Source organism: Physeter macrocephalus, chromosome 3 (assembly GCF_002837175.3).
Source record: "Physeter macrocephalus isolate SW-GA chromosome 3, ASM283717v5, whole genome shotgun sequence".
In the NCBI taxonomy this organism is placed as follows: Eukaryota; Metazoa; Chordata; class Mammalia; order Artiodactyla; family Physeteridae; genus Physeter; species Physeter macrocephalus.
In genome coordinates, this window is record NC_041216.1 from 31,184,316 (window position 1) to 31,198,501 (window position 14,186).

The following is a 14,186-nucleotide window of genomic DNA, read 5'->3' on the forward strand; positions in this document are numbered from 1 at the left end:
TCCCGGCCCCAGCCCCGCAGCCGATCGCTCGAGCAGAGCCTGCCCCCAAGGCCAGGAGACGCCTGCCCCAGACGAGGTGCTGCAGCCGTCCTGGGCCTGAGGGCCTTGGGTCTCTGACCCCAGCCCTGGTGGCTCAGCCACTTCCTCTTCTCCAGCGGAGCTCCTGGGCCCTGCGTCCTGCCCACCGGGCAGGGTGGGGGTCTTCGCAGCTGCTGCCCCGTGTCTGACGCTTTCTCGTGCTCACAGGTGAGCACCTGTCCCCGTGGTCCCACTCCCAGCCGCCCTGGCTGGGGGCCCCACGGAGGGCGCCGTGGACACAGCCCTGGATGCCTGATGCAGCGCGCCCGGCCAGCGTCACCAGCGGGCCCCGCCTCACCCGCCTGGCCAGAACAGGGAGGTTTGGTTTTGGAGGGTTTCAGGATGCAGGCCTTCCTTCCAGGCAGGCTCCCACCCACACCCTCGCTGTGGGCCTGGGGACCCCAGGGCCGCAGAGGATGGAGCCCAGGGAGGCCTGTGGGGTGGGCCCCGATGCAAGTTGGTGCACACTTGACGCCCAGCTTGCAGGGCGCCTGGCACCTTCTTCTCCTGACTCGGTGGAGGGACCAGAGGGTTCTGAGCGTGGGGGAGGGGTGGGGGGGGAGGAAACCTGAGGGGCTGAGGAGGGGGAGGGTGGGCACCCCGACACTAAGCGCGCGCTGCCAGGGCTCTCCCTACACGCCAGGTTGCAGACCGCACAGCCGCGCCCACGGCCTGCCTGGGTGCAGGGGGGACCCGATGCCACCTGCCTCTCTGGGGCTGCGGGGGGCACCACCGGTGACGGGGCGCTGCCAGGTACCTGCCTCCCCTCTCTGCTTGGGTTTTGCAGGACTCGGGTAGCCTTGGACATGAGTGCTCTGATGGGGGCCTTGCAGAGAAGGCGACCTCAGGCTCCCTCCCACACAAGGTACCTCCCCGGAGGTTTCTGGAACAGGCCTCCATGGCAGCAGGAGTGACCTGGGAGAGAGCTTGGGCCGAGCTGCCTGCCTGCAGGGGCTGCCAGGCCGGGCGCAGAGCAGGAAGGCCCGACCCCAGCCCGGCCGGACACCTGCCTGGCACAGGACGCTCCACGACCAGCCAGGTCGGGCTGGCTCTACCTGCCTGCCCACCCCCCTGCTGTGCGGCCACCTGCTCCAGGGCTAGGAGCCCCAGCGGCCCTGGCCCCTGGCACAGGCCTGGGCACAGATGGCCCTGTGTGTGAGGCCTGCCTGCAGGCGCACGTCCTCAATCCTTGGGGGCAGGGGCTGGCAGGCATCCAGGTGTCTAAAGTTCTGTCCCCGTATCCCTCCCAGGGTCGCCTGTCAGTGGGTGGGCAGACAGGAGGGTGCAGGGCTGCTGCCCCCCAGAGCACAGCGGGTTTCTGTGGGGAGGGGTCCAGGGTCCCTTCCGGGGGCCCTGGTTTCACATCCTGCTGACAGCCCCACCCTTTCCTGAGGGCACAGACTGTCCTGGGGGACGAGCCAGCCTCCCTGTTCCCTAGGGGATTCCACCTCCCTGCGGGGAGAGGGGGGATCACCCAGGTCACCCAGAGTGCGGCCAGGGCTCCTGGCCGGCCCCGGTGGACCACCAGCTGCCCGGCGGCCTGGTGAGCACAGCGTGGGAAGGAGGCCTCAGGGATCTCGTGAACCGCCCTACTCTGACTTAGACCCGCTCGCGGAGGCCTCCGACAGTTCTCTTCCTGGCCAGCAAGAAGGGGTGACCCTGCGACAGGACGGGCAGAGACGAGGGGGCAGGGGCAGGCTGGGGTCTGGGGCCAGGTGGGCCAGGGTGGGGGCTGCTGGCCGCAGCTGGGCTCTGCTGGAGGTGTGGGTGGGGTGGAAGCTGGGTGGGGGCCACACCGAGAGCCAGGGGCTCGGGGAAGGGAGGACGGGCTGTGCCAGCTGTTGCTGTGAAGGGCAGGCGGCTTCCTCTTTCCACGAGGGTGCGCCTGGCATCCGCCTCCCCGGATGAGGGCCCGGCGCTCGGCCTGCGGTTGGCCCCTTTGACCACAGGACTCTGGGTAGGGGCTGTGGGGGCCAGACTGTGGCTCTGGGGCCGGCAGACTAGAGGGGTGGGGGTGGGGACCCCAAGACACAGGCAGGCACAGCTGAGAGCCGAGGGGGCCGGGGCGGGGCCCGCAGCTGCCAGTGACGGAGCAGAAGTGAAAGCCGGGGTGGGAGCCACGGGGCAGGGACAGAGCTGGGGAGCCAAGGAGGTTCTCAGGAGCACCCCGCCCCGGGCTCACTTCAGCCCAGGCCTCGGGGGACTTGGGAACTGGCTCCAACGTGGCGGGGGGCGGGGGGCGGGGGGAGGCCCGCCGAGAGCTGCCGGTGCAGGGACACTTGCTCCAGCCCAGGGCCCTGGGCAAAGGCCAGGCTGGGGGATGGCCCTGTGGGTCCCTACAGAGGCCCTTGCCGGTGTGACAGTCCTGAGCCTGGGGACCCAGGGGTGGGGCAGGGGACTGCCAGGAATTCCCAAGGAGGGGTCCCTCCCTCCCCGAGGGTCTGATCTCCTCTCCCCGAGCCCTCGGGGTGCCCTGACCCCTTCAGCATGGGCTCGGGAAGGGGGTTCTGAGCTCCGATGGCTCCCATCTTGTCTTCTCTGGGCCGGGGGTGCCCAGGGCCCTTTAATGCCATCAGGTCATACCCAGAGGTGAGCCCAGAGGGAAGCCCCGGGCAGCACAGGAAGGCGGCGGACCCCGGAGCCCCCGGGCGCTGCCACTGGCCAGCTCCAGGCCCCCGACGGGCTGTGCACCACGCTGGCCAAGAGGACACCCCCAGACTGCACACCCGCTGCACTGGCCCAGCCCCAGAGGGCCCCCAGTCTCCCTTGGGAACACCCCCCCCCCCATTTCCCTGGCCATCAGGACCATGGGTGTTACGTGGACCGCCCGAGCGGGGAGCTGGGGTGGAGCCAGGGGCCGGTGGCCAGAGATGCTCTGGGGAAGGGTGAGAAGAGGCCGTCGCCAGGCGGAGCCCAGGACGAGGCCTCAAGTCAGCTCTGGGGACAAGCGCAGACCGTGGAGCACGTGGCACCCACGCAGTGGCGACAATGCCCTGCAGGGGCGGCAGATCTGGACACGGGACGTCACCCCCAGTCACACCACCCAGCCCTGCTGGGCTCCGTGGAGGTCGTGAGGAAGGCGTGTGTGTCCAGCATTGGGAGTGGCAGGGCCTCAGCTTCCCTCAGCTGGCGTCCATGCCTGCAGGACCCCCGACGGGCCGCAGTGGACGACTGACCACTCAGGAGACCCCAGGAGATAGTGCTGCGCAGCACGCTGGGTGTCCAGGCAGAGGCGGCGGTCAGGTGGACGAGGGACCGCACGGCCGACTAACGTGGACAAAGGGTCTGGCCACCGGCCTTTCTCCCTCTCTCCTCCCCGCTCTGGGTACGTGGGCCAGGAGCGCTCCCCGGGGGCCGTGCCTGCCTCATCTCTTGCAGGGCAGTGCCCCAGGGTCCAGCCCTGCCCGGGGAAGGGGGCCCTCAGATTCTGACTGATGGCCCTACAGCTCAGTGGAAGGCCACTCCTGAGAGGGACAGGAGTCAGGCCCAGGTGACACCTGCGAGGGGGGCAGAGGGTATCGGGGCCGTGGCTGTGCTCCATTCAGGTGGGTCTGTTGCTCACACCGCTGGGCCCAGGGCCCCAGGCACGGCTCTCGGGTCCGATGCACGGGCGGGAAGGGGGCGGGGCTGCAGCTTAGGGCCCAGCCTGCCTCCCTTCCCCTGACCTGTCCCCGACCCTAGGTGGCACCCCCTGACCCTGGACCTTGGGGCGGCTTTCTCCTGGGCCCTGCTGTCCCCGGCCCCAGCCTGGCCTGGGTGGAGTGGGCTTCTGCTTCCACACTACAGCCCATCGTGTCCCCCCTCCCCGGAGGCTCCAGGGGAGCACTTCCGGGCCCAGGTCCGGGGGGCTTCGCAAGGCTGGGCGGAGGAGTAGGAACCCGGGAGCCCTCCCAGGCTGGGATGCGTTTTTCTCCAGGTGACCTGTGAGAGGCCCCACGGCCTGGGCTGGGAGGCCGGACCTGGGTGGCCAAAGGAAGCCTAGTGAGGTGGCACCCTGGGGCCCAGAACCAGGGGCGGGGCAGGGCTGGGACTGGGGAGGGGGGTGGGGGGGTGCCTGGGGAAGCCCCCAGGTAGTCGGGCAGGCGGGGCGTGGCCCGCTGCTCATCCTTCAGGGCAGCACATTGGGGTCTGCGATTCTGATGCCACCTGGCCCCCTCCCTGTTAAAGACATGGGGCAACTCTGCAGGGAGCTGGCCATCTACCCCCGGGGGGCAGGCCTCCAGGCCCCATGGGGGACAGGCCAGGAAGAGCCCCCAGCCGACATCCACAGGACGAGGAGGAGCCGTAGCTTGGCATGACCCCGAGGGAGAGGGATGGAGGGCGCCCCCGCTGGGAGCTGCTCTCTTGTGCCCCGTGTCCACTTGGGGTCAGGGGAGACTGAAAGGCCCCAGGGTCTGATCGACCGAAGACGGGCGCCCCTTCCTGGGCTCAGGCCTGGATGGTGGCTGGAGGAGGGACAAGGGGTGCTGGAGAGGAGGGGGCTCTGGGGTGGCCAGGCGAGCGCGTCCTTTATCTTACGATGTCATCTGTTTGGGGAGGGGCGCCAAAGGACTAAAGGGTACACAGAGAAATAGAGAAATATGCCAAGCTCTTTTTTTCTTTTTAAATCAGGCATTTATAAACAAGAAAGCATACATTAATTACATAAAAATAGTTTTCGAATAGTGAGTAAGTCATCATATTGTCATTAGCAGCAGCAAAGGAAAGAAGGGGACGGTGATGCAGACGCTCCCGGCGGGTACGAGGGTGGAGCTGTGGTTTTTTTCCTTAATTGAAAAAAAAAAAGTGTCATTTGTGACTCCTGACTTAAAGCAAGAACAAGACAGCCTCCCCGAGCCTGGTGGGCGCGGCGGGCGGTGTCGCCCAGAAAACCGGCTCAAGCCGGTGGGCATGTTCTGCCTCACGTAGAAATAACCCAGAAAACAAGACAGTTACCAGGTAAGAAGAGAGTCCCGGCAAAGGACCCACCACGTATACGTATGATACACGAGTATCAGAGGAAAGAGTATTTACATGGTCGCTTTGTACATCGGCGAGTTCTGTACGAAAAGCAAGATATTATGTGAGTGAGTTAGCTGCTCCATAGATATGAATGTTATTGCTGTTGTTTTTTCCCTTCGTTAAAAGTCTTCTTTCAGCATAGAAATAATGAGTGATTAAACTGAATACACGATCATTTCGATAACGGGTATTACACACGGGGAGAGTCAACAGCCTACGGGGAGAGTGCCTCTTCAGAAAAGAAACCCAACTGCAGCTGCACGGCAGGAGCCCGGGGACCCTGCCCCCGAGGACGGGGACGAGGGTGGACAGCCCCATGGCCGGCCTCGCCCGGGGGCCGCCACCGGCGCTGGCCGGCCAAGGGACCTCGGGGCGGGCCTGGGTCCACCGCCCCACCTCCAGCTCTTCCCGACACCTGGGGACCAAGCCGGACGGTGGCGGCGTAGACCCGATGGCCGAGACGTGCGGGTGACCGGAGGGGACAGAGCGCGGGCGAGGAGGCGCGGTGGCCCCCACTCGCAACTTGGAAAAACCTGTCTCCCTCTGGAGCCTAAAAACGCAGAAAGTAAACGGAGCAAAGCAGGTGGCCTAGGGCGGGTCCCGGGGGCCCTGCGATCTCACTACGGATTTTCAGACTTGGCAACAGAGCACAGCCGCACAGAAGCACACTGACACGCTTAACGCTTTGCTCCAACTAAATCATTTACTTTCCCTTGAAGAAATGACCGCAAAAACACAACTCTGGAAAAACAAAGCTAAACACAGCATTCTGAGTGTTGCGTGACACAACCGACCCTCTACACGACACGGTAATAATGCCCATCGGTGGATATACGTATGGCAGAGGTTTTAAATTCCATGCATACAGATTTAATAACTGCAAAGAAAAACAGAAGCAAAAAAATTAAAAAAAAACAAAACAAAAAAAAACAAACAACAACAACCAAACAAACGCTGCATATACACGATGTCCCTTTTGCATTGCACTTTAGAAGGGGGGCCGGCAGCACCCGGCCCCCACCCAGTAAACCAAGGGCAAAACCCCACCGACGATGCCGTCACCCGGTCTCCGCTCCACTCGGCGGTCGCGGCACCACCCTCGGCCACGCTCGCAGCTGCCGGGGTGCTGGAACGGAGTCGGGCAGAGGGTTCTGGTAAGATCTCTCCATGTAAATAAATACCATGATTTTAGGACGGGCAGCCACCTCGTCTACTGGGAAATCATTTTTCAAGCTTGGGCATAAGAAACCTTATACAATTCGCATACAGTTGAGAGTAAACGAGATTATTTGGAATAAATGCAAGTAACTCATTGTGATAGTGGCAGATTCAATAGCTACTGAAGACAAAAAAAAACAAAACAAAAAAAAACAAACAACAACAACCAAACAAACGCTGCATATACACGATGTCCCTTTTGCATTGCACTTTAGAAGGGGGGCCGGCAGCACCCGGCCCCCACCCAGTAAACCAAGGGCAAAACCCCACCGACGATGCCGTCACCCGGTCTCCGCTCCACTCGGCGGTCGCGGCACCACCCTCGGCCACGCTCGCAGCTGCCGGGGTGCTGGAACGGAGTCGGGCAGAGGGTTCTGGTAAGATCTCTCCATGTAAATAAATACCATGATTTTAGGACGGGCAGCCACCTCGTCTACTGGGAAATCATTTTTCAAGCTTGGGCATAAGAAACCTTATACAATTCGCATACAGTTGAGAGTAAACGAGATTATTTGGAATAAATGCAAGTAACTCATTGTGATAGTGGCAGATTCAATAGCTACTGAAGACATATTTTGGGGGTAAAAAGTCAGGGTTTGCTGTACAAGATGCTGGAAGGCACAGAACTACCCCCCGAAGTTCAGTTTTTGCATTTTCGTTTTCGTGTGATTCCCTTGTTCAACCAAGCACCAGAGGGGTTTCTAAACACTTGAGCACTTAGGATGTGAATGCTCTATAAATCGGTTTGCAGTATTTGAAAGTAAAAACCTCAGTTAACTGGGGAATAAAAAGAGAAGGGAAGATTTTTGACAAAGTGCAGTTCTAAATATACGTTTAAATGAACGAACAAACAAAAAGAAAAAGTGAAATAATGCTGTGTTTTGTTCCAATGCTGCAGCCTCAGTCCCCAAACAGAAGGAGCAACGTTTGCCGAACCGAGAGGGTTGCCTGGTCGAGGGCGCGTGTGCCCAGCCAGCGCGGACCCGTCTCCCGTCGCCTCCAGGCACACCTGCGGACACACCTGCGGACACACCTGTGGAAGGCGGGCCGGAGCGGCGGACGGGTAAGGCGGCAGTGTTCCAGCTCATCGTGCCTGCGCGGTGCTCTCCGTGCCCTTCCCGGTGGCAGCACGGGAGACGGGGGTCCTTGTGGCTGAAAAAATAGACTCTGGAGAAAAACCCTTTGTGTTGTCACGCGGCCGCGGGCGCGGGCGCGCTGTGATGGCTTCGAGGGGCAGGGCGGCTGCCACCCTGGCTCCCTGCGGGTCCTCAGGTGGCGTCACGTGTGGGTGGGGCTTTTAAAAGTTAGTCATTAAAAAACATGTTGACTTCTTTGAATACCAAGTCTCCTTATGGGTTTTAAATAGCTTATCACAAAAGTGTAAATGTTAGAACGATCCAGCAAGCGGAGGGCCAGCTGCAGCTACCGAGCTGGCCTCGACTCCGGCTGCAGTTGGGGACCGGCTTGCTCGCTTGACCTTGGCCAGTAGAAAATTTTGCAGTGGATTCCAAAAGTATGTGGTTCCAAACACTTGCTTGGTTCTAGGCACAGTAAGACGTTGTGCTATATGGACCAGGGCTGGGGGGGCCGGGGGTGGGGGGTGGGGGTGGGGAGCGGCCCCGCCGGCACAGAGCCCCCAGCCCCGCTGACCGCCCGCCCGCCCGCCCGCCGGCCCTGCGGCGTCCGCTCCGCGCAGCAGACAGTGGGTCCGGCTAGGGCTCCAGCTCGGCCGTGCTCTCGCTGCCCGTGGCCTCAGAGCGGGGCCGTGGCCACAGCTGCTCCTGCAGCCCCTTCACCACCTTCTCCAGGTGCTCCCGGGCCTCCCGCTCCCGCAGGAGGTCAGCCCGCAGCTGCTCGCGATCGGCCTCCGCGTGCTGCAGCTTCACCTGCAGGTCCTCGATCTGGAAGGGGATGCCCCGCGTTAGCCGGGCCCGCTCCCCACCTGGCCGCCGCCCTGGCCCCGGCCTGACCCTCCGGCCCATCACAGGCTCGCCCCACCCGCTGCCCACTGGACCCGGGCTGGTGAGGCTGGCAGGGCCTGGGGGAGCTTCCCGGGCGGCACCAACCCTGCCCGCGGAGACCCTGAGTGGGGGAACGGGTTACCCGAGCCCCGAGCGCGGCGGCCTCGGGGCGCCTCTCAGCCTCCTGGGCCCAGCCTGGGGCCCTGAGACGGCCGTGAGGCCGGAGGAGAGGCTGCGTGGACCCCAGGCCAGGCAGGGTGGCCAACTGGGACAGCCTGAGCCTTTTAACGGTGCGTGAGGGTGCGGGTGCGGCCCACCCCCCAGGACAGGAGGTGAGGAGAGCCTGGGGCCCGGACACCCCCGTGGAAGGAGGACCCCAAAGCCCAGCAGGGCCAGGTTGGCCTGCAGGCTCCCCACGCCCAGGGCGGCCCCGCGAGGAGTGGGGGGACCCCGAGATGCGGACGGCGCGCCAGCCCCTCCCCGCCCGGGCGGCCCACGTACCTGGGCCGAGTACTTGGCCCGCAGGCGGCCGGCCTCGCAGCCCTTGTCGCACACGCGCGCCTGCCGCGCCTGCTCCAGCTCCCGCTTCAGGCGGAGCCGCGCCTCGTTGGCCTCCTTCATCTTCTTCTCATTCTCGGCCCGGAGCCGCTCGATCTCCTTCCGGAGGCTGCGCTTGGCCTCCGTGGCCTCCCGCAGCTTCTCCTTCTTGGCCACGCGCAGGAACTCCAGCTCCTGGGGCGAGGGCGCCGGCTCAGGGGCGCCCTCACGCCAGGTCTCTCCGGCCCCGGCCCTCCTGTGCCCACCGTGCACAGCCCGAGGGGAGTCCCTGCGGCCGGGGGAGGGGGCTCACCCAGGCCTGGCGCCATCTGGGGGCCCCGGGGACCCTATGCGGCCAGAAGGAGAGGCGGCGGCCCTTTTCGGGGTCGCACCCCCGGCCCCCAACACGCTCATGAATATGCATGTGGGGAGCCACACCTCCAACCAGAACCAGGGAACCGGTGCAGGTTTCTGAGAGAGTGGTTGAAATGGGGCTCTCGGGGCTGGCAGGGCTGTGCTGTGCTGGGGCCACGTGTCAGACGCTGGCTGAGGTGTGAATACAGCTGAGCCCTGGGGTGACAGCCCCGCCCTCTGCAAGGTGGCGCACAAGGCGACCAGGGGGCCGACGGCACAACCGCAGGGTCTCTGGCCCCGGCCGGGAAAGGAAGCAGTCCCGGGTGGAGTGGCCCGGAACCGGCGCGCGAGGGGCCGGCGGGGCAGCGCCCGCTCCTTCCCCGCACGCTCGTGCGCCCGCCGGCCCCCGCCCGCCCCACCTGGTGGAGGCTGCGCTTGGCCTGCAGCGCGGCGCTCAGCTTCTCCTCCTGCTTCACGCGCATCTTCACCACCTCGTGCAGGAACTTCTCTTTGGCTTCCTTGGTGTCCAGGCCGCCCTCCAGGGCCTGCCGCAGGTGCTCCAGCTCCACCTCCAGCCCGCTGCTCGGGGCGTCGGCGGGGGCCGCGGCATCGGGGGCGCCGGGGGCCGCAGGCAGGGCAAGCAGGCCCGGGGAGCTCAGGTCCTTGGCGGAGCCGGATGAGGTAAAGGACGGGGAGGAGAGCGAGGACAGGGAGGAGGTGACTGCAAAGGCAGACAGACGGAGGCGCGGGTTAGCAGGGCGTCCACTCGCAGGAGGGGCCGGGCGGGCGCCCCCCGCCGCACCGAGGGCGGATTTGCGGGCTGCACTCACACTCCTCTCTTCCCTCCACCTCCACCTCGGCCTCTGAGTCCTTGTCCTCCTCTGGGGCAGACCCGGGTGCCGGTGTCTCCGGGGCTCCAGGGGTGTCCACCGTCAGCTTCCGCTTCCGAGGCTGGACGCAGCTGGTGACGGGTTCGGGGGCCCGGGAGACGACCGTGGCGCAGGGCGGGCTGCTCACCACCTTGTGCTGGGCTGGCGGTGCTAGGGCCACGTTGGGGGCCACGCCCGTCTCAAAACTCTTGTAGGAGTAAAAGCTGCAGGGGTGTGGCGGGCGTCGGGGCCTCGGCATCTGCCCCCCGCACCCCCTTGCCCCGCCCCTGTACCCCCTGCACGCCTCCGCACCCCCGCTGCACACCACCCCCCATCGCGGCCCCAGCTCCCATGGACCGCGTGAGGGAGCGGACACTACAGCCCGGGGCCCTGGGGGAGCTGCAACACGGCGATCGGCCACCATACGCGGGACAGACCACACCCAACGCGGAGCGCACGGCCAACTCCAGACGCCACGGAAAATCCTAACATTCCCCCCGACCCACCCCCATGCCATCAAAAAACCAGCACTTCTGCCAACTGCCTCGACCAGAGGGCTGGGGATCTGACACACAGCCTCCAGACCACGTGCCCGTCGAGCTCAGTGATGATTAAAGCGGGAACCTGCTTCCCCGGCTGGTTCGGGGCCCCGCAGCAGGGTCAGGCTGAGCTGGGACGCAGACATGCCCATCAGAGCTGGCGGGTACTCACCTGTCTCGAATCAGGGCTGGGAGGTGTGGGGAGAGCTCTTTGTCACTCGCAGAAACCGCAGGGGACCAGGGTCGGAAGGCAGAGAGGCGCTGGCGAGGGTGGATGCAGCCCAGGCTCTGTCGGGAGAGAGGCGCCGTCAGAGGCTGGGCCCCGGGCCGCCCCGCACGCCCACCCCGCACACCCGGGCCACAAGGCACCTTGCTGGAGGAGCCGGCCAGAGTCCGCAGCCAGCCAGACTGCTTGTCCTTCTCGGAGGATGTGGGGTGCTGGGAGGGGGCGTCGTCTGCTTTTCTTACGGAGGCTGGGGGCTCGGAGACCTGTGAGCAACATAGAAGTTCCCGTTGGCAGGTTGCGAGGGGTCCCCCAGGGCCCAGTCTCAGAGGCAGCTGAGCACGAGGTGTGTCCAGGGACGCGTACACCCTGCCCGACTCATCACCCAAGGCAGGCCCGGCCCCACAGCAGGGCTGCACACACGCCCACCGGGCACTGGTGCAAGACAGCAGGAGGGACCCCTGCCCCTACCCTCGGGCCACAGCTGGTCTGGAAGAGGCAGCCCGGTGGGCAGGCTCACTGGCCGAGTGTAGGGTCCTGTTGGCGCCACCCAGAGCTTTCCAGGGGTGCCACGCAGCACCCCCCGAGTTCTGGATTTCACCACATGGAACTAACTTCAGAAGCTCCCTGTGGGCCTGGGGCAGCTGCACGCTGGGCTGGCAGGGCAGCCCTGGGCCGTGCCCCCTCCCCGCCTGAAGGAACATTCCCAAAATGAACTGAGCGTGTTCAGCTTGGCAAGGAAGCCCCCTCGACCTTCCCAAGTCTTTTGCCGCCGGGGAAGGAAGCTTGGGACAGCGACCCCGGGCCCAGCAGCCGAGCGTTTTGTCTGCTGGACGCTGTGGTCCAAGCGGCCTCCTGGGCTGCTGTCAAACTGCCCCCCAATCTGCCGGCACCAGAGTCCTGAGGACACAGGGTCCCTCCCCAAGAAAACAGAACCGTCTTTGGAGGACGGACGGTGCCTCCGCCGCCCACCCCGGCTGGAGCCTGGGCACGTCTGGGAGGCCACTGAGGGCGAGGGGCCGGGGGACAGTGTCCACATCACCCCCAGGCCTGACCTCAGGAGGGGTGGGGTGGATGGGGGGAGGGGCTCCTTCCGCCCCAGGGGGCACCTGGAGAAAATACTGAACCCCAGAACTGACCCGAGGGTCAGCAGGGCCATCACCACAGAACTCGAGAGACAGGGGCCAGGCTGGGCCAGGCCCCCAGGGTGAAGGAGCCAGCACGCGTGGGTGTGTGCGCAGGGGGCCGCCCCCGACCCTGCAGCCAGGGAGCCAGGCTCCCTAACTCTGCTCCAGGCAACGTGTAGGCCTCGGGCCCCAGACCTGTGGGACTGGACGGCGAGGCTCTGGCCTCGGTCCCCGCCCAGGGCAGCTGTCCCAACAGCCTGCCCACCCAGCCCCAGGACACGGTTCGGGGGCCCCACAGACAGCGGGGACCGTCTGCTCAGACCTGAAAACACTCAGGAAAGAGAGACCCACTTGGTGCTGCTTTTCAGGAGAAAGGAGTTGCGGTGATGCCTAGACCGGGCGACAGCCACAAGGGTGGGGTTTCCTGTCTGAGCCGAGTTCTCAAGGGAGAGAAGCCACAGCGACCCCACGGGCTCCTCCGATTCCGAGAAACCTCAGGGAGCCTCGTGGCGGGTTTCTGATGAGCCGCGCGGCAGGGGCGGCTTCCCACTTGGGAGAAGGGCCGGAGCCTCCTGCCCCCGCCTCACCCCGAGCCCTGGTCCACCCAGCACGCGGCGAGGCAACTCGGGAAGCCGAGCAGCCCGAGACTCCAGACCCCGGTGCACCTTCCATGAAGCGCAGCCAACCGGTTACGAAAGTGAGGAAGCAGCGGAAGAGGAGCTTGTGGACCGAGGCTGGGCGGGCGCGGGGCTGCCAGGGCCCCGAGGGAGCGTGGCCTCCTCAAAGCCCTGGGAAGGACGGGCCGGCGACAGCAGGCAGTCGGGGAAAGAGCTGTGCGCGGCGATGGCCGCACATCCCCCCGTGCGGGGAGGTGAGCCCGTGGCCTCGGGCTCCTGACCCCGCTGGGCGCCTCGAAGCCCAGGACGCTCCCCAGCAGCGGGGCTGGGAGCCGGTGGCCACTTCCCCACACTCGAGGACCTGGGTGGGAGCACGTGCCCCCTGCACACGCCCCAGCGCGGGGGGGGGGGGCGGGGGGGGTGCTGCCTGACGGAGAAGCCTGTGGGGACAGCGCCAAGACGTGGGTCCCAGGAGACACCCCGCCGCCACAGGGTGCCGCCACCCAGGACTGCTCAGCGGTCACGCGTGGCCGTCCACCACGGAGGACAGGACACGCGTCTGCCCGTAGGGCGTTCCCCACTCTGGGGTCTGTGCGTCACCCAGGGACCTGTGTACGTCTGCAAGGATTTGGGGGTACAGTTCGGGAGTGCTGTCACTCCCCTTTCATGTCCGCCAGGCCAGGAGTGTCAGCCAGGTCAGAGGCACCAAACCGTGGGGTCCGCTGCATATGGGTGGAGTGGGGTCTGGACGGCTGCTGGGACTGTGGCCACCGCCAGAGACCAGCGCGACGGCAGCAGGCAGACCGGGGCGGTGGATGTGGGGTGGGCTCCTCCTGAGCCCCAAAGGCCCTGCAGGCCAGGCCAGCCCAGCCAGGCAAACCTGGGGGGCTCCTCCCTGCAGGCAGCAGGCCCTGGACCCACCGCGGAGCAGCCTACACCCTGTGCTAAGGCCCAGAGGTGGGGAAGGGGCGGAAGGAGGGCTTTGGGCCATCGAAGGTGAAGCTCGCCCTGGGTTTGAGTCCCCGCCCCCAGCGCTGCGCTGAGAGCCCCAGGGTCCGGCAGCACGAGGGCCTGGACGCGGGGCCCCGGCCGCACATCTGGGGACCCCAGGAGCCCCCGGGTGCTCGCAGTCCCCACCCCGTGGGCCTGCCCTGCCGGGCCACGCTCCCCACCCCGTGGGCCTGCCCTGCCGCGCCACCCTCCGCTTCTTATGCCCTACACCTTGGACATCTTAAAACAGAAAACGACAACGTACGTGGAGGAGAAAAGAAAAGAGAAAGAACATTCCAGATGCAGCTCGTGGCACCGAGCTGAGGCCTGAGCGCACAGCGTGACGTCTGCGCACACAGCGCTGGGGCATCCCATGCCCCATGTTCCCAGCTCTGGGGCGACCCCAGCAGTACAGAAGGGCGGATCCCACTGACTGCAATGCAGAGCCGGGGGCCAGCAGGGCACAGAGCCGCCCAGCGCTACCCTGCACGCGAGAGAGCAAGAGAAGCCCAGCAGCAAGGGCAGGACCAGCCCCAAGGGCCCGGGGCTCGGAGAGGAAGGCCCAGACTCACGGCCTCGGACACAGACACGCAGGCAGGGCTGAGGGAGACGCCGCCGGAACACGGCGCAGCGGGGCTGCCCGGGCTGGGCCCAGCATGGAGCACGCGGGAG

The 14,186-nt window shown here is 65.6% G+C and overlaps 1 protein-coding gene across 2 annotated transcripts in view; it reads right to left on the reverse strand.

Moving 5' to 3' along the window:
- Window positions 1–4,753: 4,753 nt before the first annotated feature.
- The window catches only part of SKI (SKI proto-oncogene), a 60,865-nt gene continuing 51,432 nt past the window's right edge, over window positions 4,754–14,186 (reverse strand). The window contains exons 2-8 of one of the 2 annotated variants that reach the window (XR_008616966.1): window positions 10,927–11,046; window positions 10,730–10,845; window positions 9,980–10,242; window positions 9,569–9,870; window positions 8,760–8,990; window positions 7,331–8,198; window positions 4,754–4,844 (exon numbers count right to left, since the gene is read on the reverse strand). Coding sequence is in view for 1 of the 2 variants with exons in the window: in XM_028487965.2 (XP_028343766.1) it covers window positions 8,010–8,198; window positions 8,760–8,990; window positions 9,569–9,870; window positions 9,980–10,242; window positions 10,730–10,845; window positions 10,927–11,046 (1,221 nt within the window). In the remaining variant the exon portion in view is untranslated. Of the gene's footprint in view, window positions 4,845–7,329; window positions 8,199–8,759; window positions 8,991–9,568; window positions 9,871–9,979; window positions 10,243–10,729; window positions 10,846–10,926; window positions 11,047–14,186 lie in introns of those variants that run through there. The other variant, XM_028487965.2, reaches the window with a different exon arrangement.